This window comes from Salvelinus namaycush, chromosome 19 (genome assembly GCF_016432855.1).
Source record: "Salvelinus namaycush isolate Seneca chromosome 19, SaNama_1.0, whole genome shotgun sequence".
In the NCBI taxonomy this organism is placed as follows: Eukaryota; Metazoa; Chordata; class Actinopteri; order Salmoniformes; family Salmonidae; genus Salvelinus; species Salvelinus namaycush.
In genome coordinates, this window is record NC_052325.1 from 42587696 (window position 1) to 42609277 (window position 21582).

Genomic DNA, 21582 nt, shown 5'->3' on the forward strand with positions numbered 1-21582 from the left:
GTAAATGACAGGTACTTTCTTACAACAACTCTTTACCTGTCGTTCTCCAGGTGGGCTAATCTCGTTCTTTACGGATCGATTCCCGAGCACACTGAAGCTTGCACTTCCCTGGGATGTCTTTAGAACTACAAGAAAACAACACTTATCAAACAGAAGGACACCAGTTCCGCAGTAAATCATGCAAATTTGTAGAAACAGTTAATGATCTACAAGTTCCAATAGATTGTTACCTGTTGGTTTTCCCTGCTTCAACTTCTCAAGATATTCTTTCATTTTCTCAGCCACAGCAGTGGGAATTCTCTCAAGGGTGACTACACTGCCATCCTTAAGAGACACCACAATTCGTCTCATAGTGTGCATGGACTGCATCGTGACATTCTTCACATTATGGTTGAGCTGAAAGCATAGACATATATAATGAACATATACTATATCAAGACGATTCGATACATGGGCTCCAATTAGGGATGTTAAGTTTCAACGAGACGCATCAAAGATAAAAGTGCATCGGTCCGAGAGACCCCAAACGATCCAAATGTAGCATGCATATTTGAGATTGTTCAAAGTAGCCACCCTTTGCCTTGATGACAGCTTTGCACACCATTGGCATTCTCTCAACCAGCTTCACGAGGTGGTCACCTGGAATGCATTTCAATTAACAGGTGTGCCTTTTTAAAAGTTCATTTGTGGAATTTCTTTCCTTCTTAATGCATTTGAGCCAATCAGTTGTGTTCTGACAAGGTAGGGGTGGTATACAGAAGATAGCCCTATACGGTAAAATACCCAAGTCCATATTATGGCAAGAACAGCTCAAACAAGCAAAGTGAAACGACAGTCCATCATTACTTTAAGACATGAAGGTAGTCAATCTGGAAAATGTCAAGAACTTTGAAAGTTTCTTCAAGTGCAGTCGCAAAAACCATCAAGTGCTATGATGAAACTGGCTCTCATGAAGACCGCCACAGGAAAGGAAGACCCAGAGTTACCTCTGCTGCAGAGGATAAGTTCATTAGAGTTAACTGCACTTCAGATTGCCATCCAAATAAATGCTTCACAGAGTTCAAGTAACAGACATCTCAACATCAACTGTTCAGAGGAGACTGCGTGACTCAGGCCTTCATGGTAAAATTGCTGCAAAGAAACCACTACTAAAGGACACCAATAAGAAGAAGGGACTGACTTGCTTGGGCCAAGAAACGAGCAATGGACATTAGACAGGCGTAAATCTCTAATTTAGTCTGATGAGTCCAAATGAAATTTTTTGTTCCAACCTCTGTGTCTTTGTGAGATGCAGAGTAGGTGAACGGATGATCTAGGCATGTGTGGTTCCCACCGTGAAACATGGAGGTGTGATGGTGCTTTGCTGGTGACACCGTCTGTGATTTATTTAGAATTCAAGGCACTTAACCAACATGGCTACCACAGCATTCTTCAGCGATACGCCATCCCATCTGGTTTGAACTTAGCGGGACTATCATTTGTTTTTCAACAGGACAATGACCCAACACACCTCCAGGCTGTGTAAGGGCTAGTTGACCGAGAAGGAGTGATGGAGTGCTGCATCAGATGACCTGGCCTCCACAATCACCTGACCTCAAACCAATTGGGATGGTTTGGGATGAGTTGGACCGCAGAGTGAAGGAAAAGCAGCTAACAAGTGCTCAGCATATGTTGGAACTCCTTCAAGACTGTTGGAAAAGCATTCCAGGTGAAGCTGCTTGAGAGAATGCCAAGAGTGTGCAGAGCTGTCATTCAAGGCAAAGGGTGGCTATTTGAAGAATCTCAAATATAAAATATATTTTGATTTGTTTAACACTTTTTTGGTTACTACAGGATTCCATATGTATTTTTTTTTAATTTAACCTTTTAACTAGGCAATTCAGTTAACAACAAATTATTATTTTCAATGACGGGCTACCGGGGAACAGTGGGTTAACTGCCTTGTTCAGGGGCAGGACGACAGATTTTTTTTACCTTGTCACCTTAGGGATTTGATTCAGTAACCTTTCAGTTACTGGCCCAACGCTCCAACCACTAGGCTACATGCCACCATATGTGTTATTTCATAGTTTTGATGTCTTCACTATTATTATACAATGTAGAAAAAAGTACAAATAAAGAAAAAACCTTGAATCTGTCAGTGTCCAAACTTTTGACTGGTACTGTACCTTAAAAGACAGTCTTAACATACAAAATATCAGCTATTTAAGTCCAATGTAATCATGCCATTTTGTTAGGTGAATGAGCACATATAGGGAAAACTATTACCTGAAAACTTTTGAGTGGACCACCAGCATTGAACTTCAGGCACAGGTTGACTTTGTTACCCTTCTCAAGAACCTCGAAGGTCCCCTCCTTCCATCGAGTGGTGCCCACGTCTATACTGTTGTAGCGTATTTTGACAACGCTTCCGCTGGAGAGCTTGGGCACTGCTGCTGCCATTGGTGATTGTCAGGGTTGTGCTCTCCAAATAAACCTAATGGAAGGGAAAAGTAGATTGTGTGCAAACAAGGACATTTTTTAAATTAGGCTTGGGCGGTATACTGGGTATTTGGAAATAACCACGGGATTGCTTTTCAATACCGTCAAAACTATTTAGATTTTTTTATTATTATAAATTTGAATGTGTAGCTACTTAAGTAAATACCTGCAGTCAACTTGTGTAATACAATAGGAGATAAAGTGATTACCAGTAGCCCCCAGTCACGTGGAATTTGTTTACAAGCACACAACAACGAGAGACCGGAGCCTTGTGAGTCACTTACTGTTTGTTGTGCAGCACGCGATAGGTGATCTAGTTACAGTATGGAATTCACAACTAAATGTTTGCCAGCTAGATCTCTTATAACTATTAAGTTAACTGCCTAAAATGTGCTAAATGCTCTGCAGGTGTGCATTTGTTTGCTAATTTAGTAGCTAGTTAGCCATCTAGCTAAGTGCTTAGCTCCTTGCAAAATTAAGCTTTGCTTGGTAATAGCAGAGAATTCCATCCTGGATCAAGTATTTGTTTTGTGCATGCAGCAAACAGAGTAGCATGCACTTTTGAGTTACTTGTATAACTTTGAGCTGGGATGTCTGTCCTGCAAATAGTTTAGGTCAGAGACAGTATAAAATGTTTGCAATGCGTTCATTAGCATTTAGTTTACATTCACCTTAAGATCTCAAAGTCTCAGTGGGGTTTGAAAATAGCGCCCCTTGTGTTCAGTGCAAGTATTACAGAATATCACAGGATATTACAAGAACAATATGAAGGTATGACAATCTGGATACCGCCTACGACTACTTTAAATATATCTATTTTTAACATTTAGAGCACTAGTAAGAGAGCAGCAACTGAGTCGTCCAGTAACTTTTAACACATTGTTGGCGCAACAAACAGTTGTCCTGTCCTATGGGTAAGTCTGGTTTGAAAGGGAACACTATGCCAAAATACTTTAATTAAATAATATACTGTGCAGACCAGTGCACGTGACCTGGGCAAATTTTTCAAGCTGTAAATTGAAATGTTCTGCTTATGTTTGGCAGTGACAAATGTTTGCATGATGCAATTCCGTTTTTAACCTAATCAGGGAGGGGTCCACTTGTTTACCGAATTGCAAGTAAAGTCTTGGGAAGCTCTGCTAGGCAGGGAAGTGTAAGTGTGGCATTATCCACAACAATCAAAGGTATTGTTTACACATTACCCATTGGGCTGCAGTGTATTACGACAAGCATCCTTAGCCACTTGGTTAAACTTAGCTAGCAAGCAAGTGACATAGCTAGATAGAGGGGGAACTAACGTTACTTAGCTAGCTATAATTGAACTGGCATAACGATGCTTAGCTAAGTACGCCCCCATTGTATGACAAATAGCCATGTTCAGAGATTCAACCTTACAGGGATCTCCCAAAAGAATGTAAAAGAGGGGCACTGCGCAAACTTGTGGACTTACATATTTTATTCTAATAGACGAGGGACGCAAAACAAAAATCATACCTATGGGCATAGCGGGACAAGAAAGCAAGAAAAACAGTAATTGTAAAAGCAAGCCAGCATGATGGTATGTGTTGCTATGGTGATTTCCGTAAATAAACATAGCAAATCAACACTATGACAGATGGCAAAAGTAAAAATATTTCAAGATGTTTTATTTTTTGCCCGCGCTACAAATGACTATAGCGGTCCACTAATACAGAACTAATAATGGCCCAGTGCACTACTTTTTAAGAAATATAAAACGTATTTTATATATATATGATACCGCAGCGCTAGAACGCTGTCGGTGTGATCGAAGCGTTATGCCTACAGCGTCATTGCGCAAAATGGTATGCAGCATCATCTGGATATGTGTGCAACAAAAGTTCAACATTCCCCTTCTGCTACCATTTCTATCAAGCATATAGTTTGAGCAAACATTCGATAAATCCAACATATGTACACACAGAACGCACTCCAACTGCCTCCGCAACGCTGCAAGGCAAACGCAGCGTTCCATTTGAAATGAATGTACTTCTAGTATGCCAAAATGCAATAAAGCTGTCCGTGTGACCGATGCGTTACACAACTCTGTAAGCGTATTCATGTCCAAATACATTTGGTTGCTTGTAAATATTTTATTTACACCTTTTTTTTAAGTACATACCGGCCATAAAGGGAGTAAGTGTAGATAGTTCATAAGCGAAACTCCATACTGTATTTGGTGTGTAATGAACGTATTTTGACATTAATACGCTTTCAGAGCTGTCTAATTCGTTTGAATCGGAGCTTCCAAGGCAAACATCTCTGACGCACAGATACGGTCTGGGGCAGGGAGGACACTACACTCGAGTCAGTTACTGTTGGCTAGATAACTGCTGTGAAGCACCGCTAACCACTAGTTAGTTAGCTAACGTTAGCTAGCTTAGTAGCTAGGTAGCTGGCTAACTGGATATTACGAGATGAAATTGACGCCCCCAAATCAACTCAGCAAAACAACATTGGATAGTTACACATCTAGCTAGCTGTGAAAGTCTAGCCATATCCCATGCACGAGCAAGTTCGTAACTAACGATAGCTGGCTGCTAAAAAGGACAAGGAATAGCTAGCTAGTTTGATTTTGTCATTTGGAGGTAAACATCGCCTTGACTTAATTACAAGACAAGGAACACTTACCTTTGAATGAAATATCCCTGAAACGAAACTTGTAAATTTTTATATTTTTGTTTTAAATCCTCGGGGAGTAGTACGTTGGTTTAGCCGGCATTCGGTGGCCCCAGTATTATGTTGTTTACAGTGTGGTCCGCACGACGTTTTCCTCCAGTACTCGATGATGGCGGGAATGTGAAAATCTAGAGGAAATGATATACGATAACACATATAACATGTCTTCTCGCGATACTTAACCACGATGAATTGATACCGAAGATGGTGAAAAAATGAAGATAGTTCACTCGGGCCGTTAAGCATCGCAAAATATTATCAGTTCCGGTTTACTTAACAGGGTTTGTCTACCATAGACACCAATGCAATAGCAGCTGGGTCTGACTTTCATTGAACCAGAAAACCCCCCAGAAAGAAACAGCGAGTGGGGTGTCTCTCGCTTCCTCTTCCGTCTCTGATTCAACAAATAAAATGCATAACTGTCTTACTAGCTTCTTATCGGTATCGACCTACCATGTGAACTAAGGGTTATATTTTGTTTAAGGATAATAGCTATGTTATAGCGTTAGACAGCTATAAAGCAGATATCCTTCTCAAACAGAAGTTCGCTGCATGTTGGATTAATAAACGCGCGGGTAAAGGTTCAAACGTCGTTCCAGTTCCGATGTGACCATTGTAGCAAACTAAGACCAAATATAAATCAGCTAAAACTAAGCTAGCTAGCTAGGTAACTAGTGTAGTTTTTGTTTTATTTGTAGCTAGCTCAACAGTTTACGGGAAATAATATCCAGACAATGCTGGCTACAGGCGCAGTAAGTTTGCAATATTGAATTAACATGGCATACAATGTGTCGTTAGCTAGCTATCTATCAATATGCATATTAATTTTGTGTTATGGTTATTTTCTGTCGCCACCCACCAGATCAATGCACAACTCGTGGAGTCAAACCAGTACACATACTACCGATGTGTCGCAAAGCTAGATACTCGGAGATCTCTAGTTTACACAGTCCAAACAGGGTGGGTATAATTTGTGGAACGTTCCAACGGGAATCTGTTCCAGAAACTTCGTAAAGTAACGTTACAAGGTTGCCAAAAAACAACGCATACAAAGTAGTATGATCAATTCACCTAGCTAACTAGCTGCCGAATAGGCATCAACTCAACACGTAGCTTATTCATAATGTTTGTCCATAGGCTACCAGAGTGAGGACAGACATTTTTCGGAATAAACGTGGTGAGTGAAAAACTTTATGAAATGGCCCACTCCCTACCCGGTATCTTATTCTGCCGCTATACAACTTTGTATGCGTTGTTTGTTGGCAACTTTATTATTTACTAAGTTTTTGGAACAGATTCCTTTTGAAACGTTGCACAAATTATACCCACCCGCCCAAACACGTGATTGCAGTTAGTGAGTGCATTGAAAAATTAACTAGTTAAGTTAGTAACTAACGTTAGTGACCTTGATTTATCTGATGGATGATCCTAGAAAGTGAGAGCATTCGTTGGAATTGTATTACATGCTCAGATGTCATGTCTGAGGTTGGTTCACCCCCTGCCCTTTTCTCACAGGCTGCAACCACAGCCCTGGTTCAGGTGGATCGGGAGAAGATCTACCAGTGGATCAACGAGCTGTCTAGCCCCGAGACCAGGGAGAATGCCCTTCTGGAGCTCAGCAAGAAGAGGGAGTCTGTCCCTGACCTGGCACCCATGCTATGGCACTCTTGTGGAACCATTGCTGCCCTCCTGCAGGTACTAAATATATTATCTTCACTTACTGTAATACCTATTTCACATTACTGAGCCGATTCAAGCCAATCTGTAATGCACTTTCATAAGAGGAAAAATACATGTGCATTGTTTTAGGTGGCCTTCCCCTATGTCTGTGTGTCTTAGTCATTGTGGCAGCTCAGTTGGTAGAGGGTTGTGGGTACGATTCCCACAGGGGATGTTAGCAGTTGATGTTATTCTTCAATAACACAGACCCCAATGCAAATCAGAGGGAGGAAAATATATTTATTCAAAGAGAACAAATCATAGTTGTTATGCTGGAAAGTAGATGGTCATTCTTCCCTGTCCTCCGTGTTTTCTCTACTGAACAAAGAGACCAGATGTAGTTTATAACCCAACCCTAGCCTGTGGTTGACCAATTAGAATGACTTACAGTAAAATTGGGCCAATGACCAAATACCAAGTATCTCGTTTTAGGCTCAATGTATAGACAATTCGGACCAATGAGAACTTGCCACATGTCGCTATGAGTCCAAGACCGAAACCCCTACACAGATTCTAAACAGATGTTGAACTGAAAAACAACTATTTCCATTGATTGTTATTTCCCCAATGACCTCTAGTCCTCTGCGTTGTTTATTTATCTTAAAATATTCTTATAGGGACCAGTATGAAAAAAAATATGAAAATGTATGCACTCACTACTGTAAGTCTCTCTGGATAAGAGCATCTGCTAAACGACTAAAATGTAAATGTAAAATGTTGTTGCATGAAGGTACCTACCTACAGTGCCTCCTTAAAGACATGCTTTTTACCTTTGGCGACTACCAAGTCTTTTTTTAAACCTCCAGCATTGGGCTGGATGTGGCGATGTGTAGTTCATACAAGCATAATCTATGAGCAAAATTACGGTCTTACCTCAATTAGCCATGAAATCACTAGTTAGAAACTAAGTTTGTTTGGAAGCTTTACTGCAACATTTTCCCCCCATGTGGGCCATCCCCTATCAATTCAGGTTCTAGCCAATGGGATTCAGCCTCTTGCTATTTGAGTGGCAGCAAGGAAGATCCGCACACACAGCAGAGCGAGATAGAGAGCAGTGACGTGGTGCACATACCGTATCTGGACATGTGACGTAGTAGCAATTTTCAGGGACTACTTTTGGCTCGTGAGCACTACTTTCAGATTTACCGGCTAAAAAGTATACAAAAGTACCGTAGAATCTCTTTAAGAGGACGATACTGCTTCACATTCTAATTTATTTGCATTCTGTTTCTTTCAGGAAATTGTGAACATCTACCCCTCCATAAACCCACCAACTCTGACAGCCCACCAATCCAACAGAGTATGCAACGCCCTCGCGCTCTTACAGTGTGTCGCCTCCCATCCAGAGACTCGGTAATGCACCATCTTTCTTTTCAATATGTAAATGATTGTTTTATATGTGTCACTATCTTACACATTCAAAATGTAACCACCTCCTCCAGGTCTGCATTTTTGGCAGCACACATTCCTCTCTTCCTCTACCCCTTCCTGCATACTGTGAGCAAGACACGCCCATTTGAGTACCTGCGCCTCACCAGCTTAGGAGTCATAGGTAACATCCTTTTCTACCTGCATTTGTCTGCCTGATTCCAATGCACCTGATTGTTCATGCCGCAATTCTCTGGCTCATTAAAAACACATGAATGCCTCCAACTGTAGTTTGCTGTTTGTGTGCCTGCAGGTGCTCTGGTCAAAACAGATGAACAGGAGGTGATCAATTTCCTGCTCACCACAGAGATCATCCCTCTATGCCTGCGCATCATGGAGTCAGGCAGCGAGCTCTCCAAAACGGTAGCTAATCTATCCAGCTTCTGCCATATTGCTTACACACACATTATGTTACGTGCATATAAACAACGTGCAAATAAACAAAAGGAAATGGATAACCTTTATTAATGACTTCATCTGCTTTCTCCTCAATGTCAGGTTGCTACTTTCATACTCCAAAAAATTCTGCTGGACGACACCGGGCTGGCGTACATATGCCAGACGTATGAACGCTTCTCTCACGTGGCAATGATTCTTGTAAGTATCATGTTTTCAGAGGAATGTTTAGCTCAGCTGTATATACGGGTGGGTTGTTCAGCAGTAAAACCAGGCACGTGAACAAATGGGGCTTTACCTGTGCAGAGCACCTGCCCATTTGCCTTCCCAGTCTCCAAAGTGCCCTTTTCTGTGGTGATATAATTTCCCACAAAATGTTAGTTCTTCTGAACCCACTGCCCGCAAGTCGTCTTTAAATTGTCATCCATGCATCAGAACCAAAAAGTTCAGCGTCTTAATTGTTGACCAATTACCAATCATTAGCAATGGCGTGCAAAGAGACACGTGCATATCCAGATTAGTGACCAGAAAGAACTTAGCTGTGTTTGAATACCCATACTAACATACTACATACTATTCGTTCATTTTAGTATACTGTAAACGAACGGTATCGTTTCAGTTGAGCATAAGAGCTTCGCCTGCCTACTGGAAGTTGACGCTGTTGCTATGCAACCTCTTGCTAGCTTGTTAGCATAACAAATTACTAGCTAAATATTTTACGATTTCGGGTGTGTTCGTAAATTCAATCTGGAGTGCCAGGGTGCACTCTGGGCATTCGTAAATCCAGAAGCGGTGTCAGATTGTCCGTTTGTAAATTCAGAGCGTTTCGCTCTCGGAGTGTTCAGAGCGCACACTTGACGCTCTGGCCGAGGAGTAGACCTCACAACGGCATTCAAGCACCCAAGCTAACTGGCTAATGTTGGCTAGCTTGCTAGCTACTTCCAGACACAAATGAGAGAACACCTCACTCAACATTTTACTCACCCTAGCAGAGCTGGTTAGGCTGTTTGTTATCCAGAGCGTTGGTGACTAACTGTGCTGCTAGCAACAATTTAATTATGCTTTTTTTTGGCCAACGTTTACTGACACTGGCCATATTCAACAGTGTTGAGCGTTTTGTAAATTCATCAGTTATTCTGCACAAGTGCTCTGGAATCAGAGTAGCTATCCGGAATTAACAATTTCCATTGAAACGCACAACGACTATACCACTTAGCTAAGAATTATGTGAATAATTGAGTCAATAAACGTTGGGTAGTTAGTTAGCAGATAGTTAATATACTGCCTGGCAAGTTCGATTTATTAGTAGCCAACTAACGTTAGGTAACATTCTGGTACATACTGCTGTAATGCTATGCGGTTCGTAAGGATAGCGTAGTTAGCAAATTGTCAGCCAACATAACGTGTAACGTAACTTATTTGAAAAGTCATTATTTTATTACATTGCTCAACATTTTCTTAACTTTGATTATAATTAGTTAAAGCAATGAATTTGCATCCGCTCTCGTTGGACTCTCGTTGGATCTCTTTGATGGATCGTGCAAAAAGAGCAGGAATATACTTTTGTGGGTTACAGTCCAAGCTATGTCTTCCAATGGTGCGACTTCTGTCGGCATCCAAAATGAATAAAACGCTTGGCCGTAAGGATGCCAGCAGTGGTGTAGTCTACGGCAATACGGATATCACTTATTGATATCTACAGTTGAAGTTTACATACACCTTAGCCAAATACATTTAAACTCAGTTTTTCACAATTCCTGACATTTAATCCTAGTAAAAATGTCCTGTCTTGGGTCAGTTAGGATCCCCCTTTTTCCTCCAAACATAACGATGGTCATTATGGCCAAACAGTTCTATTTTTGTTTCATCAGACCAGAGGACATTTCTCCAAAAATGTGCGATCTTTGTCCCCATGTGCAGTTGCAAACCGTAGTCTGGCTTTTTTATGGCGGTTTTGGAGCAGTGGCTTCCTTGCTGAACGGCGTTTCAGGTTATGTCGATGTAGGACTCATTTTACTGTGGATATAGATACTTTTGTACCTGTTTCCTCCAGCATCTTCACAAGGTCCTTTGCTGTTGTTCTGGGATTGAGTTGCCCTTGTCGCACCAAAGTACGTTCATCTCTAGGAGACAGAACACTTCTCCTTCCTGAGCGTTATGACCGCTGCGTGGTACCATGGTGTTTATACTTGCGTACTATTGTTTGTACAGATGAACGTGGTACCTTCAGGTGTTTGGAAATTGCTCCCAAGGATGAACCAGACTTGTAGAGGTCTACATTTTTTTTTTTACTGCGGTCTTGGCTGATTTCTTTAGATTTTTTTTCCCATGATGTGAAGCAAAGAGGCACTGAGGTTGAAGGTAGGCCTTGAAATACATCCACAGGTACACCTCCAATTGACTCAAATTATGTCAATTAGCCTATCAGAAGCTTCATGAGCCATGATATCATTTTCTGGAATGATCCAAGCTGTTTAAAGGCACAGTCAACTTAGTGTATGTAAACTTCTGACCCACTGGAATTGTGATACAGTGAATTATAAGTGAAATAATCTGTCTGTAAACAATTGTTGGAAAAATGACTTGTCATGCACAATGTAGATGTTCTAACCGACTTGCCAAACCTGTAGTTTGTTAACAAGAAATTTGTGGAGTGGTTGAAAAACGAGTTTTAATGACTCAAACCTAAGTGTATGTAAACTTCCGACTTTAACTGTACGTAGCGCATTGATGTGAATCACCCTGCTGCTCTCTCATTTAGCTATTTGCACCTTATGGATTGTGGTTGTCGTGGATGGCTGTTCACAAATCTAAATGTGTATTTGAACCTAATAATGGTTGAATTCAAGAAGTTTAAGCTGCCTATCAATCATTATTTTTGATACCAGTGGACAGCCAGTGAAAAATGCACTCTTGCAACAGGTGCATAGTACAGATCCCAGCCTATGGAATAAAAGCGGGTCTTTTATTGCTCAATCTAATTCATGCTGATACAAAAAATAAATCGAGGCCTAATGGACACATGCTCAAACACACACAGTTTTGATAGACTTAAAACCTCTTATGGCTGCAAGCCCGAGGTCGGTACACCTATGACAACATCCCCCACCCCCCCCACACTGATTAGCATCGCTAGCATAGCGTCACAATTAAATAGTAGCATCTAAATATCATTAAATCACAAGTCCAAGACACCAAATGAAAGATACAGATCTTGTGAATAAAGCCACCATTTCAGATTTTTAAAATGTTTTACAGGGAAGACAAAATATGTAAATCTATTAGCTAACCACGTTAGCAAAAGACACCATTTTTCTTTGTCCACCATTTTTTCTCTCCACCAGTAGCTATCACCAATTCGGCCAAATAAAGATATTGATAGCCACTAACCAAGAAAAAACCTCATCAGATGACAGTCTGATAACATATTTATTGTATAGGATAGGTTTTGTTAGAAAAATGTGCATATTTCAGGTATAAATCATAGTTTACAATTGCACCCACCATCACAACTCGACTAGAATAAATACACTGAGCAACGTGTATTACCTAATTACTAATCATAAAACATTTCTTAAAAATACACAGCTCACAGCAATGGAAAGACACAGATCTTGTGAATTCAGACAATATTTCAGATGTTCTAAGTGTTTTACAGCGAAAACACAATAAATCGTTATATTAGCATACCACATGTGCAAACGTTACCAGAGCATTGATTCTAGCCAAAGAGAGCGATAACGTAATCATCGCCAAAATATATTAATTTTTTCACTAACCTTCTCAGAATTCTTCCGATGACACTCCTGTAACATCATATTACAACATACATATAGAGTTTGTTCGAAAATGTGCATATTTAGCCACAAAAAACCGTGGTTATACAATGACAAAACTAGCAAAACTAGCCTGAAAATGTCGGGCGCCATATTTGACAGTGATCTTGTCTCATGATTAACTATTCATAAACTTGACTAAAAAAATATAAGTTGGACAGCTATCGAAAGACAAATTAGTTCTTAATGCAATCGCTGAATTACATTTCTAAAATTATCCTTACTGTGCAATACAGGGTTCGCCAAGCGAAGCTATACCAAAGAAAATGGCGGAATATGCGTTTAAAATTTTTCGACAGAACAACGATTTATCATCTTAAATATTTCTTACTATGAGGTGATCTTCCATCAGAATCTTGGGCAATGTATCCTTTCTTGGGTCTAATCTTCTTTTGGTCGAAAGATGTCCTCTTGTCCGTCGAAATGCCCACTAACGTTCGACCGGTACTGGAAACGTGCCCAAAGCTTCAAAGTGCATCACTAAGAATTGCCTCAAAATCGCACTAAACGGATATAAATTGCTATAAAACGGTTTAAATTAACTACCTTATGATGTCTTTAACACCTATAACGAGTAAAAACATGACCGGCGAAATATTACTGGCTAAACCCAAGCTTGGAAAGAGAGCAGGTCCAACGTCCATCGTGCGTCAGGCGCAGCAGGAAAAGAACGGTACATCCGGTCTTTGGCTTTTTATACAGGCCCTGATTGCGCAATTGACTCCATTCAAATTGTCACCTCTTACTGACATCTAGAGGAAGGCGTGGGCAGTGTTTGTATCCTCATAGGATTTACAGGGACTTTAAAACTGACCTGGGACCAGAGGCCAACATTTCTGAAATCTCACTCCATATCAGGAAAAGTGCTGTAGAATGAGTTCTGTTCCACTCAGAGACATAATTCAAACGGCTATAGAAACTAGAGAGTGTTTTCTATCCAATAATAACAATAATATGCATATTGTACGAGCAAGAATTGAGTACGAGGCCGTTTGAAATGGGCACCTTAAACAGAGCTACTCAATACTGCCCCTGCAGCCATAAAAAGTTAAAGGGGCAATCTGTAGTTGCTACATACATTTGGACTTATATATTAATGTAAAGATATAATTTAATCTTATTCTATGTAGTAGAAAGCAATGGGTTAGAAGAAGCCTACATAGCCAACCCATAAAGTAAACTTTAACATTGATTTGTCCTGCAATAGATGTCGTTCAATTGGTAACACGCATTTGTCTTCTTCTAATGCCTCTTAAGGAAAAAGTAATCTCAAATTAACTGAATGTAGTCAGATTACATTACTGAGTTTGTGTAATGCAAATGTTAAGTTTATGATTACAATTTTGGACAGGTAACTAGTAACTAACGGATTACATTTAGAAAGTAACCTACCCAACCCTGGCTACCTGCTGATTTGATACTTTTTCATATTTCAAATGGGCCAAGTTTGGGTGGCTACGGACTATGTGTAAAGATATGCAGCCGTAACATTGTACTGTCTTCAATATTACGGGATGAAGATCTGTAACATATTCTGGTGAACTTACTACAATATTTGTAAGGAATAACAGCTACCAGGTTAGCAACGAGCACTCTGCAGGCAGGCTGCCCTCAAATGATACAGTGCCTTCAGAAAGTATTCACACCAGTTGACTTTTTGTTGTTGTGTTACAACCTGAATTTAAAATGGGTTAAATGTTGATTTAACACACAATCAATTGGGCTTCCCCACTGACATCAGTCGATTTGTTCAACCGCAGAGAAAATGTACCGGAATTATTATAATTTTTTAAATCACTAATTGATCAACAATATCAATGCCAATGTCATCGATCCTACGGCACACCGTGTTATTTGATAATGGTACAGTCTAAAGTGCATCAGCTGCTGTCTTATCAATCATAGTTTATGCGAGGATAAGCAATGGATCACGTGCACTTGGCGCGAGCATAGGATCAAACAGATCCAACTGGAGAGCAGAGGCCCATTAGCCAGAGAAATGTGCACACGCAGAAACTAAAGTGAAAAAAAGTTGTCCTTTTCAAATATATAATAACTGGATATTTCACACCAGTGACCCCAGTAAATGTTTTCCTGCCTATTCTTTCACATTTTTGAAAATCTTCCCATGTACCCTCTGGGACTGCCCACGTATCCCTAGGTTGGGAAACACTGGAATAATTTTTGAACCTATAATTTAATTATACATTCTGTTTTACAGAAAGTGATTAGATATATGTTCACACATTGTATAAGATTACTTCCCAAGCAAATACAATTTTTTTTGACTCCTCTACTTTAGGGCATAGCCATGGTTCTGAATGTCATAGAGACAAACCAAAGATATTGCCATGTGCATCAGCCCCAGACCATTATTCCTCCTCCACCAAACTTTACTGTGGGCGCTATGCATTCGGGCAGGTAGCGTTCTCCTGGAATCCACCATACTCAGATGGTGAAGCGTGATTTAATTCCAGAGAACACGTTTCCACTGCCCCAGAGTCCAATGGCGGCGAGCTTTACACCACTCCAGCCGAAGCTTGACATTGCACATGGTGATCTTAGGCTTGTATGCGGCTGCTCGGCCATGGAAACCTATTTCGTGAAGCTCCCAACGAACAGTTCTTGTGCTGACATTGCTTCGAGAGGCAGTTTGGAAGTCGGTAGTAAGTGTTGCAACCCTTTAGACGTTTCCACTTCACAATAACACTTACAGTTGACCAGGGCAGCTCTAGCAGGGTAGACATTTGACAAACTGACTTGTTGGAAAGGTGGCATCCTATGACGTGCCACATTGGAAGTCACTCGACTACTCATGCTTCTCCCTAATGTCAATATGCCTTGTCCATTGCTGTTTTGGTTAGTGATTGTCTTATTTCACTGTAGAGCCTCCAGCCCTGCTCAATATGCCTCAGCTAACCCTCTTGTCCCACCTCCCAAACATGCAGTGACCTCACCTGGTTTAATTGATGTCTCTAGAGACAATACCTCTCATCGTCGCTCAATGCCTAGGTTTACCTCAACTGTATTCACATCCTACCATGCCTTTGTCTGTACATTATGCATTGAATCTATTCTACCGCACCCAGAAACCTGCTCCTTTTACTCTCTGTCCCGAACGTACTAGACGACCAGTTCTTATAGCTGTACCTTTATCTTACTCCTCCTCTGGTGATGTAGAGGTTAATCCAGGCCCTGCAGTACCTAGCTCCACTCCCATTCCCCAGGCCCTATCATTTGTTGACTTCTGTAACCGTAAAAGCCTTGGTTTCATGTATGTTAACATTAGAAGCCTCCTCCCTAAGTTTGTTTTATTCACTGCTTTAGCACACTCTGCCAACCCGGATGTCCTAGCTGTCTGAGTCCTGGCTTAGGAAGGCCACCAAAAACCCAGAAATGTACATCCCTAACTATAACATTTTATGACAAGATAGAACTGCCAAAGGGGGCGGGATTGCAATATTCTGCAGAGAGAGCCTGCAGAGTTGTGTCTTACTATCCAGGTCTGTGCCCAAACCATTTGAGCTTCTACTTTTAAAAATCCACCTTTCCAGAAACAAGTCTCTCACCGTTGCCGCTTGCTATAAACCACCTTCTGCCCCCAGCTGTGCCCTGGACACCATATGTGAATTGATTACCTCCCATCTATCTTCAGAGCTCATGCTGTTAGGTGAGCTAAACTGGGACATGCTTAACACCCCGGCCATCCTACAATCTAAGTTTGATGCCCTCAATCTCACACAAATTACTGTCAAACGCTCCCTAAAACACTTCAGCGAGCAGGCCTTTCTAATCGACCTGGACCGGGTATCTTGGAAGTTAGGAACCAATATACACAGGCAGTTATGAAAGCTAAGGCTAGCTTTTTCAAACAGAGATTTGCATCCTGCAGCACGAACTCCAAAAAGTTCTGCGACACTGTAAAGTCCATGGAGAGTAAGAGCACTTCCTCCCAGCTGCCCACTGCACTGAGGCTAGGAAACACTGTCACCACCGATAAATCCACAATAATTGAGAATTTCAATAAGCATTTTTTCTATGGCAGGCCATGCTTTCCACCTGGCCACCCCTACCCTGGTCAACAGCCCTACACCCCCCACAGCAACTTAAGCCTCCCTCATTTCTCCCTCACCCAAATCCAGATAGCTGATGTTCTGAAAGAGCTGCAAAATCTGGACCCCTACAAATCAGCAGGGCTAGACAATCTGGACCCTCTCTTTCTAAAATTATCAGCCGAAATTGTTGCAACCCCTATTACTAGCCTGTTCAATCTCTCTTTCGTATCGTCTGAGATCCCCAATGATTGGAAAGCTGCCGCGGTCATCCCCCTCTTAAGAGGGTGAGACATTCTAGACCCAAACTGCTACAGACCTATATCTATCCTACCCTGTTTTTCTAAGGTCTTCGAAAGCCAAGTTAACAAACAGATCACCGACCATTTCGAATCCCACCGTACCTACTATGCAATGCAATTCTGGTTTCCGAGCTGGTCATGGGTGCACCTCAGCCATGCTCAAGGTCCTAAACGATATCATAACCGCCATCGATAAGAGACAGTACTGTACAGCTGTATTCATCGCTCTGGCCAAGACTTTCGACTCTGTCAATCACCACATTCTTATCGGCAGACTCAACAGCCTTGTTTTCTAAAATGACTGCCTCGCCTGGTTCACCAACTACTTCTCCGACAGAGTTCAGTGTGTCAAATCGGAGGGCCTGTTGTCCGGACCTCTGGCAGTCTCTATGGGGGTGCCACAGGGTTCAGTTCTCGGGCCGACTTTCTTCTCTGTATACATCAATGATGTCGCTCTTGCTGCTGGTGATTCTCTGATCCCCCCCTCCACGCAGATGACACCATTCTGTATACTTCTGGCCCTTCTTTGGACACTGTGTTAACAAACCTCCAAACAAGCTTCAATGTCATACAACTCTCCTTCCGTGGTCTCCAACTGCTCTTAAATACAAGTAAATCTAAATGCATGCTCTTCAACCGATCGCTGCCTGCACCTGCCTGCTTGTCCAGCATCACTACTCTGGACGGTTCTGACTTAGAATATGTGGACAACTACAAATACCTAGGTGTCTGGTTAGACTAAAGTCTCCTTCCAGACTCACATTAAGCACATTAACCAATCCAACATTAAATCTAGAATCGGCTTCCTATTTCGCAACAAAGCATCCTTCACTCATGCTGCCAAACATACCCTCGTAAAACTGACTATCCTACCGATCCTTGACTTGAGCGATGTCATTTACAAAATAGCCTCCAACGCTCTACTAAACAAACTGGATGCAGTCTATCACAGTGCCATCCATTTTGTCACTAAAGCCCCATATACTACCCACCACTGCGACCTGTATGCTCTCGTTGGCTGGCCCTCGCTACATATTCGTCGCCAAACCCACTGGCTCCAGGTCATCTATAAGTCTTTGCTAGGTAAAGCCCCGCCTTATCTCAGCTCACTGGTCACCATAGCAGCACCTACCCAGGTATATTTCACTGGTCACCCCCAAAGCCAATTCCTCCTTTGGCCACCTTTCCTTCCAGTTCTCTGCTGCCAATGACTGGAACGAACTGCAAAAATCACTGAAGCTGGAGACTCATATCGCCCTCACTAACTTTAAGCACCAGCTGTCAGAGCAGCTCACAGATCACTGCACCTGTCCATAGCCCATCCAACTACCTCATCCCTATACTGTTATTTTTTTGCACCCCAGTATCTCTACTTACACATTCATCTTCTGCACATCTATCACTCCAGTGTTTAATTGCTAAATTGTAATTATTTCACCACTATGGCCTATTTATTGCCTTACCTCCCTTATCTCACCTCATTTGCACACACTGTATATAGTATTTTTCTCTATTGTGTTATTGACTGTACGTTTGTTTATTCCATGTGTAAATCTGTGTTGTTGTTTGTGTCGCTTTGCTTTGTCGCATTTGTAAATGAGAACTTGTTCTTAACTAGCCTACCTGGTGAAATAAATAAAAACTGAGCTCTTCAGTTAGGCCATTATACTGCCAATGTTTGTCTATGGAGATTACATGGCTGTGTGCTCGATTTTTATACACCTGTCAGCAACAGTTGTGGCTGAAATAGCTAAAGCTACTAATTTGAAGGGGTGTCCATATACTAGTGTGTCTCCTTCGCATAGATTTGATCAGGCTGTTGATTGTGGCCTGTGGAATGTTGTCCCAGTTGTTGGATATTGGCGGGAACTGGAACAAGCTGCATCTGAAACATGATGAATGATTGACATGTCTGGTGAGTATGCAGGCCATGGAAGAACTGGGTAATTTTTTAGCTTCCAGGAATTGTGTACAGAGCCTTGCGACATGGGGCTGTGCATTATCATGAAACATGAGGTGATGGCGGCTGATACATTTTGTTTTATTTTAAATGTAACCTTTATTTAACTAGGCAAGTCAGCTAAGATCACATTCTTATTTACAATGACGGCCTACCGGGAAACAGTGGGTTAACTGCCTTGTTCAGGGGCAGAACGACAGATTTTTACATTGCGTTGTGTGCCTCCCCCCCAACCCCTCTTTTACGTTGCTGCTACTCTCTGTTTATCATATATGCATAGTCACTTTAACTATATATTCATGTACATACTACCTCAATTGGACCAACCAACCAGTGCCCCTGCACATTGGCTAACCGGGCTATCTGCATTGTGTCCCACCACCCGCCAACCTCTCTTTTACGCTACTGCTACTCTCTGTTTATCATATATGCATAGTCACTTTAACCATATCTGCATGTGCATACTACCTCAATCAGCCTGACTAACCGGTACCTGTATGTAGCCTCGCTACTGTTATAGCCTAGCTACTGTATATAGCCTCGCTACTGTTATTTTTCACTGTCTTTTTACTGTTTTTATTTCTTTACTTACCTATTGTTCACCAAAATACCTTTTTTGCACTGTTGGTTAGAGCCTGTAAGTAAGCATTTCACGGTAAGGTCTACACCTGTTGTATTCGACGCACGTGAAAAATAAACTTTGATTTGATTCTATCCAGCAACCTTTCGGTTATTGGCCCAATGCTCTAACCACTAGGCTACCTGCCGTCCCGATGGGCCTCAGGATCTCGTCACGGTATCTCTGCATTCAAATTGCCATTGATAAAATGCAATTGTGTTCGTTGTCCGTAGCTTATGCCTGCCCATACCATAAGCCCACCGCCACCATGGGGCACTCTGTTCACAATGTTGACATCAGCAAACCGCTTGCCCACACAACGCCATACACGTGGTCTGTTGTTGTGAGGCCGTTTGGAAACAGCCTCTAAAACGACATTGGAGGTTATGGTAGAGAAAGGAACATTTAATTATCTTTAAACAGCTCCCTCAAAACTTGATACATCTGTGGCATTGTGTTTGACAAACTGCACATTTTAGAGTGGCCTTTTGTTGTCCTCATCACAAGGTGCACCTGTCTAATGATCGTGCTGTTTAATCCGCTGTTAGATAATCCATCCACCTGACAGTTGTGGCATATCTTGGCAAAGGAGACATGCAAATTTGCACCCAAAATTTGAGATAAATACGCTTTTTGTGCGTATTGAACATTTCTGAGATTTTATTTCAGCTCATGAAACATGGGACAAACACTTGTTTGTATTTGTTCCATGTATTTAGGCTTGCCATAACAAAGGGCTTGAATACTTGACTCTTAAATATTTATTAATTTGTAAAAATGTCTGAAAACATAATTCCACTTTGGCATTATTGGGTATTGTGTGTAGGCCAGTGACACAATCTCAATTTAATGAATTTTAAATTCCAGGCTGTAACGCAACAAAATGTGTGAAAAGTTTCTGAAGGCACTATACTATTGTGTGTTTTTTTTGTTTTTTTTTACCCCAAACATGTTGATACTCTTTATTTTCAGGGGAAAATGGTGCTGCAGCTTTCGAAGGAACCATCTGCACGTCTGCTGAAACATGTGGTACGCTGCTACCTTCGCCTCTCTGATAATCCAAGGTAAATTTAGTGTTAACAGCACTTTAAAGAGATTCTCTGGTACCTTTTTGTAAACTTTTTAGCCAGTAGTTCTGAAAGTAGCACTCACTAGCCAAAAATGTGTCCCTGAAAATTGCTTACCACATCACATATGTGCACCATGTCATTGCTCTCTCTCGCTCTGCTGTGTGCATCTTGCTAGCTGTCACTCAAATGGTGAGGGGCTGAAGCTCATTGACTGGAATACATACTAGTCGTCAAAGTCCCAGAGCATGTCTTTAACACCAGCAGGTATAGGCTTATGCATTATGATGCAGTTATAATGCACTGTAAGACTTGTTATAAGCATGTATGATGCCGTTATGTCTTAGTACTTTCTTATAATGATCTTGTCTAAAATGTGCAGAATCTTAATATATGAGATATTAGAAAGGGGAAGCTTCACTTGATTTCTTTGTTGGTGCACTGTCTCTTCATGTCCACCAAGAGGAGCTGTGGCATGAATAATTTAAGCCAGGAGGTCACTGTCAGAGTCAGAGATGCAGTGCATTCCGAAAGTATTCAGACCCCTTCCATTTTTCCACTTTTTGTTACATTACAGCCTTATTCTAAAATTGATTAAATAAAAATCCTCATCAATCTATACACAATACCCCATAATGAAAAAGTAAGCAGCGTTTTTAGATTTGATTAAATCGTTTAAAAAAAAATCTCATCAATGTTAGAACAAGGCTGTAACGTAAGTAAATGTGGAAAAAGTCAAGGGCTCTGAATACTTTCCGAATGCACTGTATGCTAGGACTGGAAAACGTGAAACCAATGTGATGGAACTATACCAACAGGGGCCGACTAGCCATCTTGCATTTCGGACAAAAGTCAGATGGGCATTTTTTTCAGTGTCCTGTGTTTAATTGTTTATTTAATTTTTTGCAAACTGATCATTATCTGGCTAATACTGGGGGCCTCAAGGAAAACATGTATTTTCCAGCAAACAAAAACTACTAGTGTGTATTCATTTTTTATTCAATAATAAAGTTGTAAATGACAGA

At 41.3% G+C, this 21582-nt stretch overlaps 2 protein-coding genes across 5 annotated transcripts in view; one reads left to right on the forward strand and one right to left on the reverse strand.

Moving 5' to 3' along the window:
• Positions 1–6139, reverse strand: part of LOC120064448 (ubiquitin carboxyl-terminal hydrolase 37-like) — a 24345-nt gene extending 18206 nt beyond the window's left edge. Inside the window, exons 1-5 of one of the 3 annotated variants that reach the window (XM_039015032.1) lie at positions 6038–6116; positions 5131–5306; positions 2269–2476; positions 231–396; positions 37–125 (exon numbers count right to left, since the gene is read on the reverse strand). In XM_039015032.1, coding sequence (XP_038870960.1) covers positions 37–125; positions 231–396; positions 2269–2442 — 429 coding nt within the window. In that variant the 5' untranslated portion in view covers positions 2443–2476; positions 5131–5306; positions 6038–6116. Of the gene's footprint in view, positions 1–36; positions 126–230; positions 397–2268; positions 2477–5130; positions 5802–6037 lie in introns of those variants that run through there. The other 2 variants (XM_039015033.1, XM_039015031.1) reach the window with 2 other exon arrangements.
• The window catches only part of LOC120064449 (CCR4-NOT transcription complex subunit 9-like), a 22768-nt gene continuing 6739 nt past the window's right edge, over positions 5554–21582 (forward strand). Inside the window, exons 1-7 of one of the 2 annotated variants that reach the window (XM_039015034.1) lie at positions 5554–5930; positions 6694–6873; positions 8135–8250; positions 8340–8449; positions 8579–8688; positions 8824–8922; positions 20463–20554. In XM_039015034.1, coding sequence (XP_038870962.1) covers positions 5913–5930; positions 6694–6873; positions 8135–8250; positions 8340–8449; positions 8579–8688; positions 8824–8922; positions 20463–20554 — 725 coding nt within the window. In that variant the 5' untranslated portion in view covers positions 5554–5912. Of the gene's footprint in view, positions 5931–6181; positions 6356–6693; positions 6874–8134; positions 8251–8339; positions 8450–8578; positions 8689–8823; positions 8923–20462; positions 20555–21582 lie in introns of those variants that run through there. The other variant, XM_039015036.1, reaches the window with a different exon arrangement.